This window comes from Delphinapterus leucas, chromosome X (assembly GCF_059928025.1).
Source record: "Delphinapterus leucas isolate spDelLeu-1000000601 "Yukka" chromosome X, BTC_Dleu_Yukka2, whole genome shotgun sequence".
NCBI lineage: Eukaryota > Metazoa > Chordata > Mammalia > Artiodactyla > Monodontidae > Delphinapterus > Delphinapterus leucas.
Genome location: NC_143150.1, coordinates 66,718,406 through 66,739,473, shown reverse-complemented (window position 1 = coordinate 66,739,473; position 21,068 = coordinate 66,718,406). Strand labels below are relative to the sequence as shown.

The 21,068-nt window shown below is 36.3% G+C and overlaps 1 protein-coding gene across 19 annotated transcripts in view; it reads right to left on the bottom strand.

The window, feature by feature from the left end:
* The window catches only part of ATRX (ATRX chromatin remodeler), a 242,183-nt gene that overhangs the window by 122,937 nt on the left and 98,178 nt on the right, over positions 1-21,068 (bottom strand). For all 19 annotated transcript variants that reach the window (XM_022580857.2, XM_022580851.2, XM_022580859.2 and 16 more), the window contains 3 exons: positions 8,774-8,907; positions 8,143-8,319; positions 2,771-2,864 (listed from right to left, as the gene is read on the bottom strand). In XM_022580857.2, the coding sequence (XP_022436565.1) occupies positions 2,771-2,864; positions 8,143-8,319; positions 8,774-8,907 (405 nt within the window). The remainder of the gene's footprint in view (positions 1-2,770; positions 2,865-8,142; positions 8,320-8,773; positions 8,908-21,068) is intronic.

The following is a 21,068-nucleotide window of genomic DNA, read 5'->3' as shown; positions in this document are numbered from 1 at the left end:
ACTTCAGACTATACTACAAAGCTAGAGTAATCAAAACAGTATGGTACTGGCACACAAACAGAAATATTGATCATTTGAACAGTATAGAAAGCCCAGAAATAAACCCATGCACCTATGGTCAATTAATCTACAACAAAGGAGGCAAAAATATACAATGGAGAAAAGACAATCTCTTCAATAAGTGGTGCTGGGAAAACTGGACAGTTACATGTAAAAGAATGAAATTACAACATTCTATAACACCATACACAAAAATAAACTCAAAATGGATTAAAGACCTAAATGTAAGATCAGACACTATAAAACTCTTAGAGAAAAACATAGGCAGAACACTCTTCGACATAACTTGCAGCAATATCTTTTCAGATCCACCTCCTAGAATAATGAAAATAAAACCAAAATAAACAAATGGGATCTAATTAAACCTAAAAGCTTTAGCATAGTGAAGGAAACCACAAACAAAAGGAGAAGATAACCCACAGAATGAGAGAAAATATTTGCAAACAATGCGACTGACAAGGAATTAAACTGCAAAATATACAAATAGCTCATGCAGCTCAATAAAAATAACAAAAAATCCCAATCAAAAATATGGGCAGAAGATCTAAATAGACATTTTTCCAAAGAATACATACAGATGTCCAGAAAGCACATGAAAAGATGCTCATCATCACTAATTATTAGAGAAATGCAAATCAAAACTACAATGAGGTACCACCTCACACCATTCAGAATGGCCATCATTAAAAAGTCCACAAATAATAAATGCTGGAGAGGGTGTGCAGAAAAGGGAGCCCTCTTACACTGGTGGTGGGAATGTAAATTGGTGCAGCCGCTATGGAAAACAGTATGGAGTGTCCTCAAAAAACTAAAATTAGAGTTACCATATGATCTAGCAATTCCATTCCTGGGCATATACCCAGACAAAACTATAATTTGAAAAGATACATGCACCCCTATGTTCCTAGCAGCACTATTTACCATAGCCAAGACATGGAAACAACCTAAAATGTCCGTCTACAGATGAATGGATAAAGATGTGATGTGTGTGTGTGTACATACACACACACACACACATATACACACAATGGAATATTACTCAGTCGTCAAAAAAGTGAAACAATGCCATTTGCAGCAACTTGGATGGACCTAGAGATTACCATACTAAGTGAAGTAAGTCAGAAAGAGAAAGACAAATACCATATGATATCCCTTATATGTGGAATCTAGAATAGGACACAAATGAACATATCTATGAAACAGAAACAGACTCACAGACGTAGAGAACAGACTTGTGGCTGCCAAGGGGGAGTGAGGGGGTGAAGGAGGGAAGGACTTGGGAGTTTGTGATTAGCAGACACAAACTATTATATATAGGATGGATAAACAACAAGGTCCTACTTGAACTATACTCAAGTTCCACAGGGAACTATATTCAATATCCTGTGATAAACCATAATGGAAAATAATACAAAAAAGAATATAAATATGTATAACTGAATCACTTTGCTATATAGCAGAAATTAACACAACATTGTAAATCAACTACACATCAATAAAATACTTTTTTAAAAAGGAATAAAGTACTGAAACAAGCTACAGCCCTGGATAAACATTGAAAACATTATGCTAACTGAGAAAATCCATTCATAAAAAAGACACATATTTACGAATCTATTCATATGAAATGTTCAGAATAAGTAAATCCATACACAAATAGATTAGTTTTTGCCAGGGGATGAGAAGCAGGAAGAACGGGAAATGACGGCTAAGGGGTACAGGATTTCTTTCTGGGATGATGGAAATGTTCTGAAATTAGATAGTGGTAGTAGATGCACAACTTTGTGAATATTCTAAAAATCCCTGTATTCTACTCTTTAAAATAGTGAATTTTGTGCTATATGAATTCCATCTCAGTGCTTTAAAATTCTCATTGTATCCTATTGTTATTTTATATTTCCCTGAAGTACAGTATGTTACTATACTCCAGGCACAACCTGGTATTAATCTAAAACAACCTCAAATATTTTAAAATTTACAAGTGCAAACAGCTATGTAGATATACATATACACACTCACACAAACACAAATTGATAAGTTGATAGAAGTATCATATTATTCTGGAGGAAATAAAAAATTTCTTAGAATGGTTATTATTATCTAAAATACTATGCTAAGAAGGAAGCAAAATTTTAAATAACTTGTAATCTAGATCAGTAGCTATGTGTATTGAGAGAACAAACACATCTTAATTACTATAATACTAGTAGTACTACAAACAGCAATAATTAGCATTCATGGAGCACTTACTAATTACCAAATAGGCACTATTATAAGTCCTTTACATGCACCATCTCATTTAATGCCCACAATAATCAATAAGGTAAATAATAATGTAATCCCTCATTTTACAGATGAGGAAACTGAAGCACAGAGTATTCATACAAACAGGAAGTAGTAAAGCCAGGAGTTAGAGTGCCGTAGTTTGTCTACAGAGCCTCTTACCTACTACAACTTCTCACCACAACAACGAAAAATTACAGTTAAGTGTGTTTTTGCACACTGAAAGTCCACCTAATTTAGAACATACAATTCAAGTATATATAGCATGTTTATACATACTATTTTTAAATTAATAATTTTAATAATTAGTTTCAAATCAAAATGTTAAATATTTTACTTTATTAGTAACAGCAAACTTTCTACAAATAATTTGAAGTATGGTTATTCAGATTAATTCCTAAAATTTTAGAAAATACTATATATTTACCGTGTTCTTGGCCGTTGTTCATCTTCAGATTCACTAACTTCTTCACTAACTCCTGATTCCTGAAAATCAGAATCTTCAGAATCTTCACTGCTCACTTGAATAAAAATATATATTAAAAGTTATTAAATACTTCCCAATAGAAATGCAATTTGTCAATAACTTTACATTAAAACTTAGAGTATTATGAGAATAATATCTGTAGTACATACTATGTCATATAGATTAGACCAGTTAATGACACAAGTGGTATTTATAAAAAAATCAAGTGAAATCCAACTATGGTTATAAAATTATGATTCTACATTAAAATATAAGTATTAATTGTATACGAATTGACAAAATGAGAAATTGCCTGTCAATAAAAGAATTCTGGTTATTTAAAACAAGCAAAGTAGGCTGGCCAAGGTGGAATAAGGGCGATTACAGACCCTCTGCCATTTATGACAACTGAAAACTATAGACAGAATACATAAAATAACAACCTAAGAACTGAAAAGGAAACAAGAGCAGGCAGACTAGGGACTGAAATCAAAACCTGAATAATGATCCCCATATAATTGTGGAGGGATGTGAATGTCATGTGTTTTATTTTTTCCTCCTTTCTTTCCTGGTTTTGACAGGAAGGCTGGCTGAATTCCAAAACTATGCAGAGGGTGCTGACAGCAAAACTCTGGGAGGACTGCATTTCTAGCCACAGCACTGGGAAAAGGAGCAGAGCCCTGCATATCACAAGAATATAAGGTGAATTCCCAATTTTATTTTTTCTCTCCAAAATTTTATTTTTCTGTACCAAAACTGCCACTAAGACACAGGCATCTGAAACCCCAGGAGAATACCCATATCTTTCTGGCCAGAGGAAGCCAGGCAGGGAAAATATAAGATGAGCCTGGACTATCTTGTGGTGCCAGAAAGTAAAGCAGTGCTCAAAAAATGATGGGGATATATTCAAAGGACACAGGATCCAACTTGAGAAGCTCCCAATAAGCAAAGCTGGAACAATGTGAGCAACAAAATGAACAACTGGATTATAACTCATAGAATAAAATAAGTATCTATCTATAAGTCCATATTAATATAAGCAATGCAATAAATAAATAAATAAACGGGGGAAACAACTCTTCCTAGAAGTAATGAAAGAAACTGAAAATCACCACTTACACATACATCACAGTAAAAACTGCTCAGGCAGTTGGATGCTAAAATTAGTGGGCATAAGTATGATGAGAAACAGGACATTTGCATTGTCTCAAAGTATCTCCCCACAAGATATTAAATATGAACAGAAAAATAGTTTTTCTTTTTACAGTGGAAAAATCCAGCAGACACCAACATAAGCAGCTTAAATCAGGTTAGCATTACCAGTAATAAGACATATTGTCATCATACACCCTTGGTATGATACACTGAGAAAGATTCAATATCACTTTTGTAGTACTGTTGTCAAAATGCCTAATAACCTAAATCTAACCATGAGAAGACACTAGACAAAAACATATAGATGGACAGTCTAGAAAATAATTGATAATAGACTTCAAAAGCGTCAAGGTCATGAAAGAAAAGACAAAGCAACTGTTACAGATTGGAGTAGATTAAGGAGACAAGTGAATGCAATGTGGGATCCTAGAATGGATTCCAAAGTGGTAAAAGAACATCAGTGGGAAAAATAATGATAACCAAATAAAATCTATAGTTTACATCAGAGGTCAGAGGTCTGACGGTAAGTATTTTCAACTTTGTAGGCTATATGGTCTCTGCTGCAACCACTCATCTCTACACAACTTTGCCACTGTAAACACATGAAAGCAGTAACTGAATAAGTATAACAGTGCCCCAATAAACCTTTACTTATAAAAAAAGGCAGAAGGTCAGATTTAGCCTACAGGTGTAGTCTGTCAAACCCTGGTTGAACTAATAGTATTGCATCAATGTTAATTTCCTGGTTTTGATTGTTGTGCTGTAATAAGTGTAAGGTATTAAATTAGGGAAGCTGGGTGAAGGGTATATAGGAACTCCACACTATTTTTCTGACATTTCTATAAATCTAAAATTATTTCAAAATAAAATATTTTTAGAATATCATGAGCTGACCTCAGAATCAAAGGTCTATTCTATCTAAAAAAAACATAGGCAAGCATAAATAATATAAAGACTTGCTATGGGAGAAGAGGGGAATGAGGAATTACTGTTTAGTGAGTTTCAGCTTGGGATGATGAAAGAATTCTGGAGACAGATAGTGTTAATGGTTGCACAACAATGTGAATATATTAATGCTACTGAATTACTTCAAAAACTTAAAAATGGTTAAAATTTTATGTTATGTATATTTTACCACAATAAAAAAAACAATAGTAAAAAAGAACTGCTAAGCAACTGGGAATTTGGGAGAACACAGGTGTCCACATGCACACACAAACTTATCCTGTAATCAAATACAATTTTAAGTCTAGTATTCATTTTTCATCAAACATTTTATTTTAAAAATTTTCAAACCTACCAAAAGTTTTAAAGAATTTTTGAATGTATCCTTTCTCCTAAATTCACTTACTGTTAAGTTTAGCACATTTGCTTTATCTCTCCCTAAACATATACACACCCTTTTTTGCACTGAACTATTTGAAATTAAGTGCTGATATCATGACAGTTAACCCTTAAGCATAAGGACACTGTCCTACATAACTAAATACCACTATAATGCATGAGAAAAATAACATCAATTTTAATATCTACTATAAAGGCAATCAATAACTACACTTTTGAAATTATCACCAAAATAACTTTTATAACTTTTTAAAAATTTAGGTGAAAACTGAAATCCACATACTACACTTGATTTAATATTATAATTCAGCTATTAGCTTTTGATTTCTCCCCATTACCCAACATTAAGTTTCCAGACAATACAGGGACACCAGAGTTTGCAAAACTTGGAAAATCATGCAACTCCAAATGTAGTATCAATCACTATGATCATAACCTACATTAGAAAAATTAATATGATGGGATTTTAGTTTACTCCCTTCTACACAAACGAACCAAAAAAAAAAAAACAGCTGGGTAATAAGTTACCCACAGAAGAGAACAATGGAAACACAGGTCACAGAAAACTTGGGTTTCAATAAAGCATTTCAAATGTATTTGACCCACTAAAGGACTCTATATTCCTGAGCTAAGCCTCAGAGGCAAAATCAGTATTTCTCCTTTTGTTGAAGATGCACAGGAAATCATGTTGTTATGCTAAATCACTCAGTTCCTTTATAGAATGCTAAATCACTCAGTTCCTTTATAGAATCTGAAAGACCGGCTTGTACTCAGGCTGCAAAGAAATTTATGAGAAAAGCATTCACAAAATGAGGTACTATTATTTATTTGTCTACATGAAAATATCCATGAAATATTAAGTATATGTGTGGGTGGGGGGGTACCTTCCTCCTCTTCTTTAATGGATAGCTGCTGCTCTTTAGCCCTTTAAATGTTCAGGATTCCAAGATTCTTTCCTTAGCCCTCTATTTGCACAACATTACAGCTCCACTGGGTAATCTCACTATAACACTTATACCAGAACCACCACACTTGACATCAACTATGGCAATATCCTTCAAATGGATTCAAAGCCTTCAGTCTCACAGAATAACAGGCAACTAATCTGAACGTATTACAACCTTGGTTGAAATCTTTCAATGGAAAAAATGAGTGGTTGTGCTGAAGTTGTGATTCTTGAGTGCTGGTAACGAATGTCCTGTGTCTTGAGGTGCCATACATGTTCATCAAGCTATCCACTTATGAAATGCACACTTTTCTGTATATATACCTTAGATAAAAAGTTTTTTAAAAAGTGGTGGCACTCCTCTGTGACTACACTAAAAACAAATTATACACTAAACTGGTAAACTGTATGGTTTGTGAATTATGTCTCAATATAGCTATGATATAAAAATAATTTTTAAAATTAAAAAAAAATTAAACCTTTCAATGGCTCTCCATCCTATAGAGCCTACTATACTTCTCAGACACTTCCAAAAACGCTTTCTTATTCCTAGTGGCAAAGAAGAGTTAATCTGCCCGACAGGAATTGGCTAGTAAAGTCTTCAGAATCTGCCCCAAAGAAGAAAAAACTTTCTTTAAACTTCTTGTTAGCCGAAATTCTCAGGAAAAGTTCACATTTAATTGCTCAATATATGTGATTACTTAATATAAGAATGCTCTCCACTAACTCTCAAGTAAAATGAACACACCAAAGAGATGTACCGCGTTTACTCTATAGCCTGATATACCCATGAGTCCACTGCCAAGTACTTCAGTTTGAAAAACACAGGCTTACAAAGGTCTCTCGTATCTGGTCTCTGTCTTATTGGCCCAGCCTAATTTCCTGCTGTTCCTTTCCCTACTCCCTCCTATACTCCAACTATACCACATTAATTGCATCCCCTCCACCATGTGCTAAACAATTTGCAGAGGCTTTTATAATTTTTTCCCTGCTTGTATTATACATCTTCACAACACATCTACCTGCTCCCCATTTAAAACTTGATCTGCTGGGTGAAAATCTTCATCTTTGTGATGTCTTCTCTGATGATAACCCCTAGCCCCCAAGAAGCTAAAGAAATCCTCTCAGTGCCACACTTTATAATACCTCTGTTATACAAAACAACCCTCATGGTACTATAATTTCGTATAATATTAATGTCAATAATTCTTATTAAACCAATGACTGCCAAATCATATCAGAGATGCTCTTAAAACATATGGATACATAGGTCCCACCACCACCAATTATGCTGTAATTGGCTTGGGGTGCAGCCCTGCCATAGGTATATTTTTAAATCCAAGTTAACTGCATGTGTAGTCAGGTTGAAAACCATCACATAAGACAATGATTTCCTTATTCATTTTGTATCCTCGATGTTTACCATGATGCTGGAAACAGGTAAGTAACTCAGTGCAGAAGGTCTCAGACTTTTAATGTAATAAAAATTTAATCTGGCTAAAGTTTTACATATAAACTTGCATAAATTTATCCAAATTAATTGTATGTTCTATCTTTCCTCATTATTTCTTCCTGCACTTACAGGCAGTCTTAAATTTTCTACATAACTTTAATGCATATTTTATTTATTGTCATATTTCTTTGTCTTTTTAATCTAAATGTATATGACTACTAAAGGTCAAAAATAGTCTTTGTGTCATCTCTCAAGTTTCTGGGTTATCTTCCCACTCTAAATTCTTTATTTCACTCTCAGAATAGTTGTTGTCAGTGTGCTGATACTCACCTAATATAGGTGGTCAATTGTTGGAGCCAATATGCTTAAATTTCACAACTATACTTAGTTTATAAAACCAGTATGTTCCTTGCTATCAGAATTAAAATGTCTTACCCTTCCTTCTATTTCTGCCTTTGGCTTCTTTGTGCTCTTTAGGCTTCGTCTTTTTTTCTTCTCCAGATTCTCCATCACTCACAGTCAGCTTGTGCCTCAAAAGCCTATGTCTGTATCTCGGCTTCTTAGATTCTTCAGAATCTGAATCTGATTCAGAATTGACTTGATTTTTTGCTTCTAAATGGAGAAAACAAATCAGTAAAACCTTCAGCGTTTTTTCCTTTAAAATGTTGTAAAACTACATATTTTGTTTGTTGACAATTATCATGATTTATGGAACTGATCAGAGCTGTGTACTTATCTGGGTTGCATTGGTGATAACAGGCTATCTCATACATCAAACTTGATCTATTACTATTATTAAATATTGATTAAATATCACCAGTATACATTTATAGATTTTTTTAAAAGGTAAAAAAATTTTCCTTTAAAAATCATCTGTTTATTGGCAGTAACTGACAAAACTTGCACAATTATTACCAGATATTCAAACGGAGTAAAGGTAGTAAAGTCTTCAACATTTTAATAAACTTCAAATGCATGTGTTAAGAGATTTCATGGTCAGACAGTCTTCAAAGCCTGAATTGGTCAAATAATTATGACATCCTATACTTCTCTTTGGGGAGCTCACCCTCATCTCCAGGGTTTTCTTCATTGTGTTTTCCACTTCTTTTTTTCCCTTCTTCTGATTCATCATCTGAAGATCCATCCTCATCGGAGGAAAGATTGGCTTTAATTTCTTCTAAAAGCATCTTCTTGGCAATTCTTGAGTAAAAAGACAATAAAAACTATATATTTGGTGGTGAAGTGTAACAAATTAAAAACAAAAAGAATTATGTGTATCAAAATAGAAATAAATGTGTCAATAGATATTTTATTATAAAGAAAAGGCTATCAAAACGATATTTTAACCTAAACTACCAACTGAAATTTCTGAAAATGCTCTTAGCACTGATTTTCTCCCAGTTCTATACAATTCTGCAATATAGTGAAAAATCTCAGGGACATTTCTACTAATTATTTTGACCAATTCCAACTTCATGCTGGATAACTTTCCAATCCTACACTTGCTCTGCTGCCACCATCCAACAACTACAATATCAAGACAGGCCCACAAAGGTAAATCAATTCATTCAGACAAATGGCATTCCAACACTGAACTCCACATGAGAGGATTTATTCAACAGCAAAACATATTCTTATAAAATCAGTGTGTAATAAACCACTTTATTGTGAAACAGTACCTCAAACTAGTGGATAATATTTTGGCCCTTAAATTTCAATTTGCTTCATAAATTCTTCTAACCAAATGAAAGAATACAACACATAAGTAGTGAAGCAATCAAAAATCCCTAATAATATTCAAACTAGGGCAGAGAAGGGGCAAGAGTGCTATTAACCACATACATAGTAAAAAGAACAAAAACTACCATAAATGAGTTTCCACTTTCCAAAGAAGTAGATAGTGCATTAGCCTCAAACATATCAAAATTTTTCAAGATGCTCCTCAAAGACCAATTTGCTAATGAAAAAATCAACTGCTAAAAGCATGAGAAAATAATTCTTTAATACCATCTTATGTTAAAATAAAATATATTCCTAAAAAATCTCCATATTTGCACTAAAGGAAGATATCTGAAAGTGTACGATAAAAGCAGTTTTTGTGCAAGACGAGGTGTTTTGCACCTTTTGATATAAATTCATAAATCACAGTTAACAAACGAATACCTTATAGAAAGGCTCAAAAGTTGACATGATTCTTGGTTTTCCATGAACTAACTTCTATGTGGATAAACATCTACTCTGCAATCAAGAATGACTCTAGCTCAGTCAAAAACTTGCAACTGGAATTATGAAACTTTTGTTATTTTTGGATTTGAAACTCCTCTTTTTATTTCTTAACAAGCACTCACATTTAAATCAAGAATACATTCAATGGTAGGAGATGCCAATGCATGTTAATGCCTTAACTTTATTTGATACATTGTTCATTGCTATTTATACTCAAAGATATATAGCAAAGGCACCTAAACAGACTGAAGCAAACAAAATAGCTAATCACTTCCATAAATGCTTATTATATGCCCTTTGGTACTTCCCCCCTAACCAGATAGATAAGGAATATTTACACAACGTGGAGAGTTACCAATTGCAAGAGGAAACCACAGATGAGTTAGCTTTTCTGAGGGTTTCCAACTTGATTTGCTAAAATTAGATCACTCCAATTAAAATCCTACTGGAGCTGGGGACTTCCCTGGTGTTGCAGTGGTTGGGACTTCGCCTTCCAATGCAGGGGGTGTGGGTTCAATCCCTGGTCAGGGAGCTAAGATCCCACATGCCTCACGACCAAAAAAACCAAAACATAAAACAGAAGCAATAATGTAACAAATTCAATAAAAGACTTTAATAATGGTCCACATCAAAAATTTTAAAAATTAAAAAAAAAAACCCTACTCGAGTTGAGCAATAAAGTCTTCGTTGCTCTTAAACTTCTACATCAGTGGTTTGCTGACTTCGGTTGCACACGGTAAACATTTTAAAAATGGGGACTAATATAGGGTTGCCAACTTTTCATTTCGTCAAGAAAAAAATTTAAACCCAAATATCATTTACTTTTATCATTTTATAAAATAAACAAACACACCCTCCACAAATTAGGAAACAGTTTCAAAATAAACAGTGGTTCTTTAAATTTATTAAAAGCATCTTTCTGGAAAAACTCTAAAATCATATTTAATACACACCACATTACCATTTCCCATGAACAAGGAAGAACTTTCTCAAGCCAGTTTGAGTAAAAACACTGTTTTGGAATGAATAAATGTGTGTGCGTGCTCGAGTGTGCATATAATGTGAAGCACTGTATAATAGGTTACAAATAGGAAAACATAGTTTACCTGCAGTTACAAGATCTTATATACCCATTTGGGTGGTACAATAATAGCCAACAAAAATACAATTATTAATTTAGTTACTCTAAAGTTTAGTTCAATCACCTGATTTCAGTTTGTATTTACAAGTTCAAAAAATGTCTTAAATTCTGTATAATCTGTAAAGACTTGGTTGTTAACTTTAACAAACCACATATTTCTTCTTTCAAACTCTAGACTCCTAATATGTCTACTAAATGGAAAGTCAAAATATGTAAACCTACAAATACTAAAGTTCTAGACTGTCATGAAGAACTATGAAATATATAAAACAATAAGATTCTATACCAACTTAAAATAATCACATAAGTCATGGAAAATAAAATGAGATCCACATAATGAAGAATTAATTGATTTATCAACAACCTTCAGTAAGACCATAATATATAGATCACAGATACTTTAGAAGCAAAAAGAATTTACAAACTTCAGAGAATGCCCATTTTTCTCCAAACTGACAGTTATACAGAGTGATAGAGACTCCCTAAGCTTTACCTCACTAAGATGTTTTAAATTTCCCCTCTAACACCTTTTGAGCAAAGGAAAGTCTAATGTACAGCCATATACATTAAGCCCTAAAAAGAATAATAAAGTTAAATTATTTTGCATAAATTATGGCTGATGGCTCATGTCCAATATGTCAAAGACCTACTGTATCACACACCTAGCCTATCGCATAGCCAACACCTCAAAGTTAGAACTTAATTTGAAGGATCTAAGTAAGGGCTGAGGCTGACCTTCAACCTGAGTATTCAGCAAACATGTTGAGGTGAGATGTGTCCCATCTACAGAGCCTGCTGTGAGATGCTTTAAGGGAAACTCCACTACCTTAACTCTTGAGTCACAGGCCACAGAGACTTCAAGGACATCATCACTTGAGAACCAGCTGAGGCTGGCAAAGCATCATTTTGGAGACCTCGGCTGGGCCCGTGCTGGTATGCATGTGATGGATGTATAGTCATAATCCCTAGTTGATTCTGTTTCTGAGAAAATCATCCAAGCAACAAGGTACTGCCCCTGGAATCTCAAAGCTCAACATTGCATCTTGGGGCAGGTGTAGCATCCAAAGCAGTCACGACTCTATCAGAAGCATTAGAGGCACAGGCTGTGCCACTCTTGTGGCAGAAAACCTGGGCAGAGCTGGAAGTAATGGAGCCAGTCCTCCATTTTCCTGAAAGGGAGGGAAGGGAGAGGGGAAGAAAGCAAAACAATATGGGAGGGAGGGTAAAAACCCACAAACAAACAATGATCGGAACTGGTGCATGAAAGAATAAATAAAAGAACTGCAAAACTCTAACAAGCTAAGTCTTCTAAATCACATAATGAATACCAAGATACAATAATGCCTTATTACACCGTCCACCTTCGTCTACTAAAATAAAGCAAAACTAAAATAAGGAATGAGCCCAACAATGCAAAGACAAACAAGCAATCAGAGAGGGGGGGAGGGAGGGAGGGAGAGGGAGAGGGAGAGGGAGAGGGAGAGGGAGAGGGAGAGGGAGAGGGAGAGGGAGAGAGAGAGAGAGAGAGAGAGAGAGAGAGAGAGAGAGAGAGAGAGAGAGAGAGAGAGAGGGCGCCAAGAAAGCCTTTAGTAATTCTGATCCTATCTAGAAAGGAAATCAGTAATGCCTCTTGTTTAAGCACTCAAACAGGAAAAGAAAGTAAACTGCCTCTTGCTGGTAGGTAAATCAAGAATTCAAAACACTGAGTTTCTAAGAAAGGAGTGATCAAGAGAAAGATCTCTTGCACCAGGGAATTGTAGAGAAACAGCCATTACAAAAGCAACACAAAATGTTAGAGCTAGAAGAAGGGACCTTAGAGTCCAACTCTGTCATTTTACAGATGAGGAAACAGGCTTAAAGAGGGGAAATAACTTGGCCAAAGAAACAAAGCTAGTTAGTGTCAAAGCCAGGAGTAGTACCTAAGATCCTGAACCCCAATCTGCTACTAATTTTACTATGCCAGTGCTATATTCTCTACTAATTCACTACTACTGTGCTAATGAGTGCTTGGGGCAATAGACTAAGGTCACATTCTTAAAGTTTTCTGTATTTCACTGATTTAGAAATGAAAGAATTCAAGTTTTGATTAAAAAAAATTTTTTTTGAAAGAGTTCTAAACATCTTTCGGCCAGTATGCACCATCTCTAAAATGTACTGACAGGTCATCTTGAATACACCCTACAATCTACTGCTTTATCTTTTAAGAGGTTCTGAAAACAGGCTTGAAGAAAATTGCTAAATGAAAAATACATTTTTAGAAGGCCAAAATACTGTGCATCCATACACACAGGTGACAAAATTTTAAATTTCTTTTTACATTCTGTGCACAATATCACAAGTTAAAACAGAGAATTCTGAATAAGATTATAAGTGTCGAGATAAAAAAAAACTGTGTAAGTAAATGTAGTACTAAAACATCATACCATATATAAAAGGTTGATATGTAAAACAATTCAAATGACTACAGTCCAAAAATCGTTGAATATTTTTTGTGAGGAACACACGTTCTTCTAGTAGGGAGGGAGGCTTTGTTTTAACAAATGCTACATACTTCAGGTTGAGAATTAAAACATTTCGGGGACTTGGTGGTCCAGTGGTTAAGACTCTGCACTCCCAATGCAGGGGGCACGGGTTCAATCTCTGGTCAGGGAACTAAGATCCCACATGCCGCACAGCATGACAAAAAAAAAAAAAAAAAATCAATCACAGAATTACAATGGAATTCCTCATCTTCAAAATCTGTATTAGTGATTTTTTAACTCCTTGGTTCAAAATTATTATCTTTTCTTTTTTTTTGACGGTGCCACTCAGCTTGCAGGATCAAACCTGGGCCTCCTGCAGTGGAAGCATGAAGTCCTAACCACTGGACCGCCAAGGATTTCCCCAAATTAGTACCTTGATATAAACCTTTCTATGAAAAACTATAACCAAGGCATAATGATCTGCACCTAAAGATAGTGCTATTCATGAAACAATGATGAAGTCACTAAATAACCAAAAAGCTGAACAACAGTATGAAACTATTTTTTAAGTCACATGTTCTACAATGTGTGCAGTTAATGAAAAACATCACTGTTTTCGTAAAATTAATATCAAATAACTTTTTAAAAAAATCTTAGGAGTACGAAAATAAAAGCTGTATGAAATCAAGAACCCACAGTTTATTAACAATTTATACATGGGCTCAAATTACAAAATGTGTATTCCCTGATTTTATGTAAAAATCTAAGTCAGCTTTAGAGGAAATTTTAACAAGAAAAAATTTATTAACATTGATATAAATTTAGAAAATTTGATCATACTAAAGATCATACTATTTAAATAGTTCAATATTTTTATAACTGAAAAGTAAAAACAAAGACTTATGTGTTTCAATTTTATTTTTAAAATTCAAAGTAAAAGGGCTTCCCTGGTGGCGCAGTGGTTGAGAGTACGCCTGCCGATGCAGGGGACACGGGTTCGTGCCCCAGTCCGGAAAGATCCCACATGCTGTGGAGCGGCTGGGCCCGTGAGCCATGGCCGCTGAGCCTGCGCGTCCAGAGCCTGTGCTCCGCAACGGGAGAGGCCACAACAGTGAGAGACCCGCGTACCGCAAAAAAAAAAAAAAAATCAAACTAAAAGACAAAGACAATACAGTCAGAAAAATGAAACTTTTTTGCTAACACTAGAAAAATCCAAACTCTCCTTTTGGGCGGGGGTGCTTTTTCTCATCTAAAAGTCCCATTACAATATCACCAAAGAATAGACAATAGAACAGAAGGCTGAACATAATATTTATATCTTAAGCAGAGAGATCACCACTAATGACCATATTTCTTTCATTGCTGGGAATTCTAGCATAAAAGAGAGAGCTGGTGGCAACTGTAACCAGTTTAGATATCTAAAAATAGATCCTATCCAGTGTCTAGACACCTGTATTATACTTGAGTTACAATACTTACCTGCACTATAAAGACAAAATAAATTGAACAAGAATTACCTCAAAATTGCCAGACATTTAAAACCCTTACTCAAACATGAAACAAGTAAAATACTCATTTAAAAAGCTACCTTTGTTTTTCAAACCCAATAAAGGAGAACTAAAGCAATTTTGCTAACCAAATAGGACCATCATGAAAGAAAATTCACAGAAAAAAATTATTCCAGATTCAGCAAATTTGTATAGAGAACAGATAAAGTCATGTACAGAAAATGAACATTTGGAAAAGTGTTTAAAACAGAAACCAAAGTCATATGTCAAAGGAACATGAGATATACTCATGCCATTAATCTTTGCGGAAATCAGGTAAACAATCATCAAATATCTTTATTAGCACGAACAATATCCAGGAATCATTAATCACTTCCAAAAATATGCTGGATTAACAGCACAGAGCCTGCATCAAAAAAATACCTATGACTTCCGGGAAGGTGGCGGAAGACTAAGACACGGAGATCATCTTCCTCCCCACAGATACACCAGAAATACATCTACACGTGGAACAACTCGTACAGAACACCTACTGAACGCTGGCAGAAGACCTCAGACCTCCCAAAAGGCAACAAAACCCCCACGTACCTGGGTAGGGAAAAAGAAAAAAGAATAAACAGAGAAAAAAGGATAGGGAAGGGACCTGCACCAGTGGGAAGGAGCTGTGAAGGAGGAAAGGTTTCCACACACTAGGAAGCCCCTTCGTGGGCGGACACTGCGGGTGGCGGAGGGGGAAAGCTTCGGAGCCAAGGGGGAGAGCACAGCAACAGGGTTACGGGGGGCAAAGCAGAGAGATTCCTGCACAGAGGATTGGTGTGGACCGGCACTCACCAGCCCAACAGGCTTCTCTGCTCACACGACGGAGCGGGCGGGGCTGCAAGCTGAGGCTCGGGCTTCGGTCAGAGCGCAGGGAGAGGACTGGGGTTGGCGGCATGAACACAGCCTGCAAGGGGTTAGTGCGCCATGGCTGGCCGGGAGGGAGTCCTGGGAAAAGTCTGGACCTGCCGAAGAGGCAAGAGACTTTTTCTTCCCTCTGTGTTTCCTGGTGCGTGAGGAGAGGGGATTAAGAACGCTGCTTAAAGGAGCTCCAGAGACGGGCATGAGACGCTAAGGCTGCTGCAGCCGCCACCAAGAAGCCTGGGTGCGAGCACAGGTCACTATCCACACCCCTCTTCCGGAGAGCCTGTGCAGCCCATCACTGCCAGTTTCCCGGGATCCAGGGACAACTTACCCGCGAGAACGCAAGGCGAGCCTCAGGCTGGCGCAAGGTCATGCCAGCCTCTGCTGCCGCAGGCCCGTCCCACACTCCATGCCCCTCCCTCCCCCCAGCCCGAGTGAGCCAGAGCCCCCGAATCAGCGGCTCCTTTAACCCCGTCCTGTCTGAGCGAAAAACAGACGACTTCCAGTGACCTACACGCAGAGGCGGGGCCAAATCCAAAGCTGAGCCCCTGGGAGCTGTGAGAACAAAGAAGAGAAATGGAAATCTCTCCCAGCAGCCTCAGAAGCAGCGGATTAAAGCTCCACAATCAACTTGATGTACCCTGCATCTGTGGACTATATGAATGTCAGACAACGAATCATCCCAAATTGAGGAGGTGGACTTTGAGAGCAAGATTTATGATTTTTTCCCCTTTTCCTCTTTCAGTGAATGTGTATGTGTATGCTTCTGTGTGAGATTTTGTTATGTATAGCTTTGCTTCCACCATTTGTCCTACAGTTCTATCCGTCCGTTTTTGTTTTTAATTTTTTTCTTAATAATTAATTTTAATAACTTTATTTTATTTTACTTTATCTTTTTTCTTCCTTTCTTTTTTCTTTCTATCCTTCCTTCCCTCCTTTAGACAGTGAATCATCCCAAATTGAGGAGGTGGACTTCGAGAGCAATATTTATGATTTTTTCCCCTTTTCCTCTTTTTGTAAATGTGTATGTCTATGCTTCTGTATGAGATTTTATCTCTATAGCTTTGCTTCCACCATTTGTCCTAAAGTTCTATCTGTCCGTTTTGGTTTTAATTTTTTTCTTAATAATAATTTTTAATTTAATAACTTTATTGTATTTTACTTTATTATATTTTACTTTTTCTTCTTTCTTTTTTTCCTTCCTTCCCTCCTTGCTTCCTTCCTCCCACCGTCCCACTCCCTCCCTCCTTTCCTTCTTTCCTTTCTTTCTTCCTTCCTTCCTACCTTCCTTCCTTCCTTTCTTTCTTTCTTCCTAGTTCTACTAATTCTTTCTCTCTACTTTTTCTCCCTTTTATTCTGAGCCGTGTGGATGAAAGGCTCTTGGTGCTGCAGCCAGGAGTCAGTGCTGTGCCTCTGAGGTGGGACAGCCAACTTCAGGACACTGGTCCACAAGAGACGTCCCAGCTCCACATAACATCAAACGGCGAAAATCTCCCAGAGATCTCCATCTCAAAGCCAGCACCCAGCTCCACTCAACGACCAGCAAGCTACAGTGCTGGACACCCTATGCCAAACAACTAGCAAAACAGGAACACAACCCCACCCATTAGAAGAGAGGCTGCCTAAAATCATAATAAGTCCTCAGACACCCCAAAACACACCACCGGACGTGGACCTGCCCACCAGAAAGACAAGATCCAGCCTCATCCACCAGAACACAGGCACTAGTCCCCTCCACCAGGAAGCCTACACAACCCACTGAACCAAACTTAGCCACTGGGGACAGAAACCAAAAACAAGGGGAACTACCAACTTGCAGCGTGCAAAAAGGAGACGTCCAAACACAGTAAGATAAGCAAAATGAGAAGACATAAAAACACACCGCAGTTGAAGGAGCAAGATAAAAACCAACCAGACCTAACAAATGAAGAGGAAATAGGCACTCTACCTGAAAAAGAATTCAGAATAATGATAGTAAAGATGATCCAAAATCTTGGAAATAGAATAGACAAAATGCAAGAAACATTTCACAAGGACCTAGAAGAACTAAAGATGAAACAAACTACAATGAACAACACAATAAATGAAATAAAAAATACTCTAGATGGGATCAATAGCAGAATAACTGAGGCAGAAGAACGGATAAGTGACGTGGAAGATAAAATAGTGGAAATAACTACTGCAGAGCAGAATAAAGAAAAAAGAATGAAAAGAACTGAGGACAGTCTCAGAGACCTCTGGGACAACATTAAATGCACCAACATTCAAATTATAGGGGTTCCAGAAGAAGAAGAGAAAAAGAAAGGGACTGACAAAATATTTGAAGAGATTATAGTTGAAAACTTCCCTAATATGGGAAAGAAAATAGTTAATCAAGTCCAGGAAGCACAGAGAGAACCATACAGGATAAATCCAAGGAGAAATACGCCAAGACACATATTAATCAAACTGTCAAAAATTAAATACAAAGAAAACATATTAAAAGCAGCAAGGGAAAAACAACAAATAACACACAAGGGAATCCCCATAAGCTTAACAGCTGATCTTTCAGCAGAAACTCTGCAAGCCAGAAAGGACTGGCAGGACATATTTAAAGTGATGAAGGAGAAAAACCTGCAACCAAGATTACTCTACCCATCAAGGATCTCGTTCAGATTTGATGGAGAAATTAAAACGCTTACAGACAATCAAAAGCTGAGAGAGTTCAGCACCACCAAACCAGCTTAACAACAAATTCTAAGGGAACTTCTCCAGGCAAGAAACACAAGAGAAGGAAAAGACCTACAATAACGAACCCAAAACAATTAAGAAAATGGGAATAGGAACATACATATCAATAATTACTAAATGTAAATGGACTAAATGCTCCCACCAAAAGACACAGATTGCCTGAATGGATACAAAAACAAGACCCATATATATGCTGTCTAAAAGAGACCCACTTCAGACCTACAGACACATACAGACTGAAAGCAAGGGGATGGAAAAACATATTCCATGCAAATGGAAACCAGAAGAAAACTGGAGTAGCAATTCTCATATCAGACAAAATAGACTTTAAAATAAAGACTATTAGAAGAGACAAAGAAGGACACTACATAATGATCAAGGGATCGATCCAAGAAGAAGATATAACAATTGTAAATATTTATGCACCCAACATAGGAGCACCTCAATACATAAGGCAAATACTAAGAGTCATAAAAGGGGAAATCGACAGTAACACATTCAGAGTAGTGGACTTTAACACCCCACTTTCACCAATGAACAGATCATAGAAAAAGAAAATAAATAAGGAAACACAAGCTTTAAATGGTACATTAAACAAGATGGACTTAATTGATATTATAAGACACTCCATCCAAAAACAACAGAATACACATTTGTCTCAAGTGTTCATGGAACATTCTCCAGGATAGATCATATCTTGGGTCACAAATCAAGCCTTGGTAAATTTAAGAAAATTGAAATTGTATCAAGTACCTTTTCCGACCACAACGCTATGAGACTAGATATCAATTACAGGAAAAGATCTGTAAAAAATACCAACACATGGAGGCTAAACAATACACTACTTAATAACGAAGTGATCACTGAAGAAATCAAAGAGGAAATCAAAAAAATACCTAGAAACAAGTGACAATGGAGATACGACGACCCAAAACCTATGGGATGCAGCAAAAGCACTTCTAAGAGGGAAGTTTATAGCAATACAAGCCCACCTTAAGAAACAGGAAACATCTTGAATAAACAACCTAACCTTGCACCTAAAGCAATTAGAGAAAGAACAAAAACACCCCAAAGTTAGCAGAAGGAAAGAAATCATAAAAATCAGATCAAAAATAAATGAAAAAGAAATGAAGGAAACGACAGCAAAGCTCAATAAAACTAAAAGCTGGTTCTCTGAGAAGATAAACAAAATAGATAAACCGTTAGCCAGACTCATCAAGAAATAAAGGGAGAAGACTCAATAGAATTAAAAATGAAAAAGGAGAAGTAACAACTGACACTGCAGAAATACAAAAGATCATGAGAGATTACTACAAGCAACTCTATGCCAATAAAATGGACAACCTGGAAGAAACGGACAAATTCTTAGAAATGCACAACCTGCCAAGACTGAATCAGGAAGAAATAGAAAATATGAACAGACCAATCACAAGCACTGAAATTGAAACAGTGATTTAAAATCTTCCAACAAACAAAAGCCCAGGAACAGATGGATTCACAGGTGAATTCTATCAAACATTTAGAGAAGAGCTAACACCTATCCTTCGCAAACTCTTCCAAAATATAGCAGAGGGAGGAACACTCCCAAACTCATTCTATGAGGCCACCATCACCCTGATACCAAAACCAGACAAGGATGTCACAAAGAAAGAAAACAACAGGCCAATATCACTGATGAACATAGATGCAAAAATCCTCAACAAAATACTAGCAAACAGAATCGAACAGCACATTAAACGGATCATACACCATGATCAAGTGGGGTTTATTCCAGGAATGCAAAGATTCTTCAATATACGCAAATCAATCATTGTGATACACCATACTAACAAACTGAAGGATAAAAACCATATGATCATCTCAATAGATGCAGAGAAAGCTTTTGACAAAATTCAACATCCATTTATGATAAAAACCCTGCAGAAAGTAGGCACGGAGGGAACTTTCTTCAACATAATAAAGGCCATATATGACAAACCCACAGCCAACATCATCCTCAATGGTGAAAAGCTGAAAGCATTTCCACTAAGATCAGGAACAAGACAAGGTTGCCCACTCTCACCACTCTTATTCAACAGTTTTGGAAGTTTTAGCCACAGCAATCAAAGAAAAGGAAATAAAAGGAATCCAAATCGGAAAAGAAGAAGTAAATCTGTCACTATTTGTAGATGACATGATACTATACATAGAGAATCCTAAAGATGCTACCAGAAAACTACTAGAGCTAATCAATGAATTTGGTAAAGTAGCAGGATACAAAATTAATGCACACAAACCTCTTGCGTTCCTATACACTAATGATGAAAAATCTGAAAGTGAAATCAAGAAAACACTCCCATTAACCACTGCAACAAAAAGAATAAAATATCTACGAATAAACCTACCTAAGGAGAC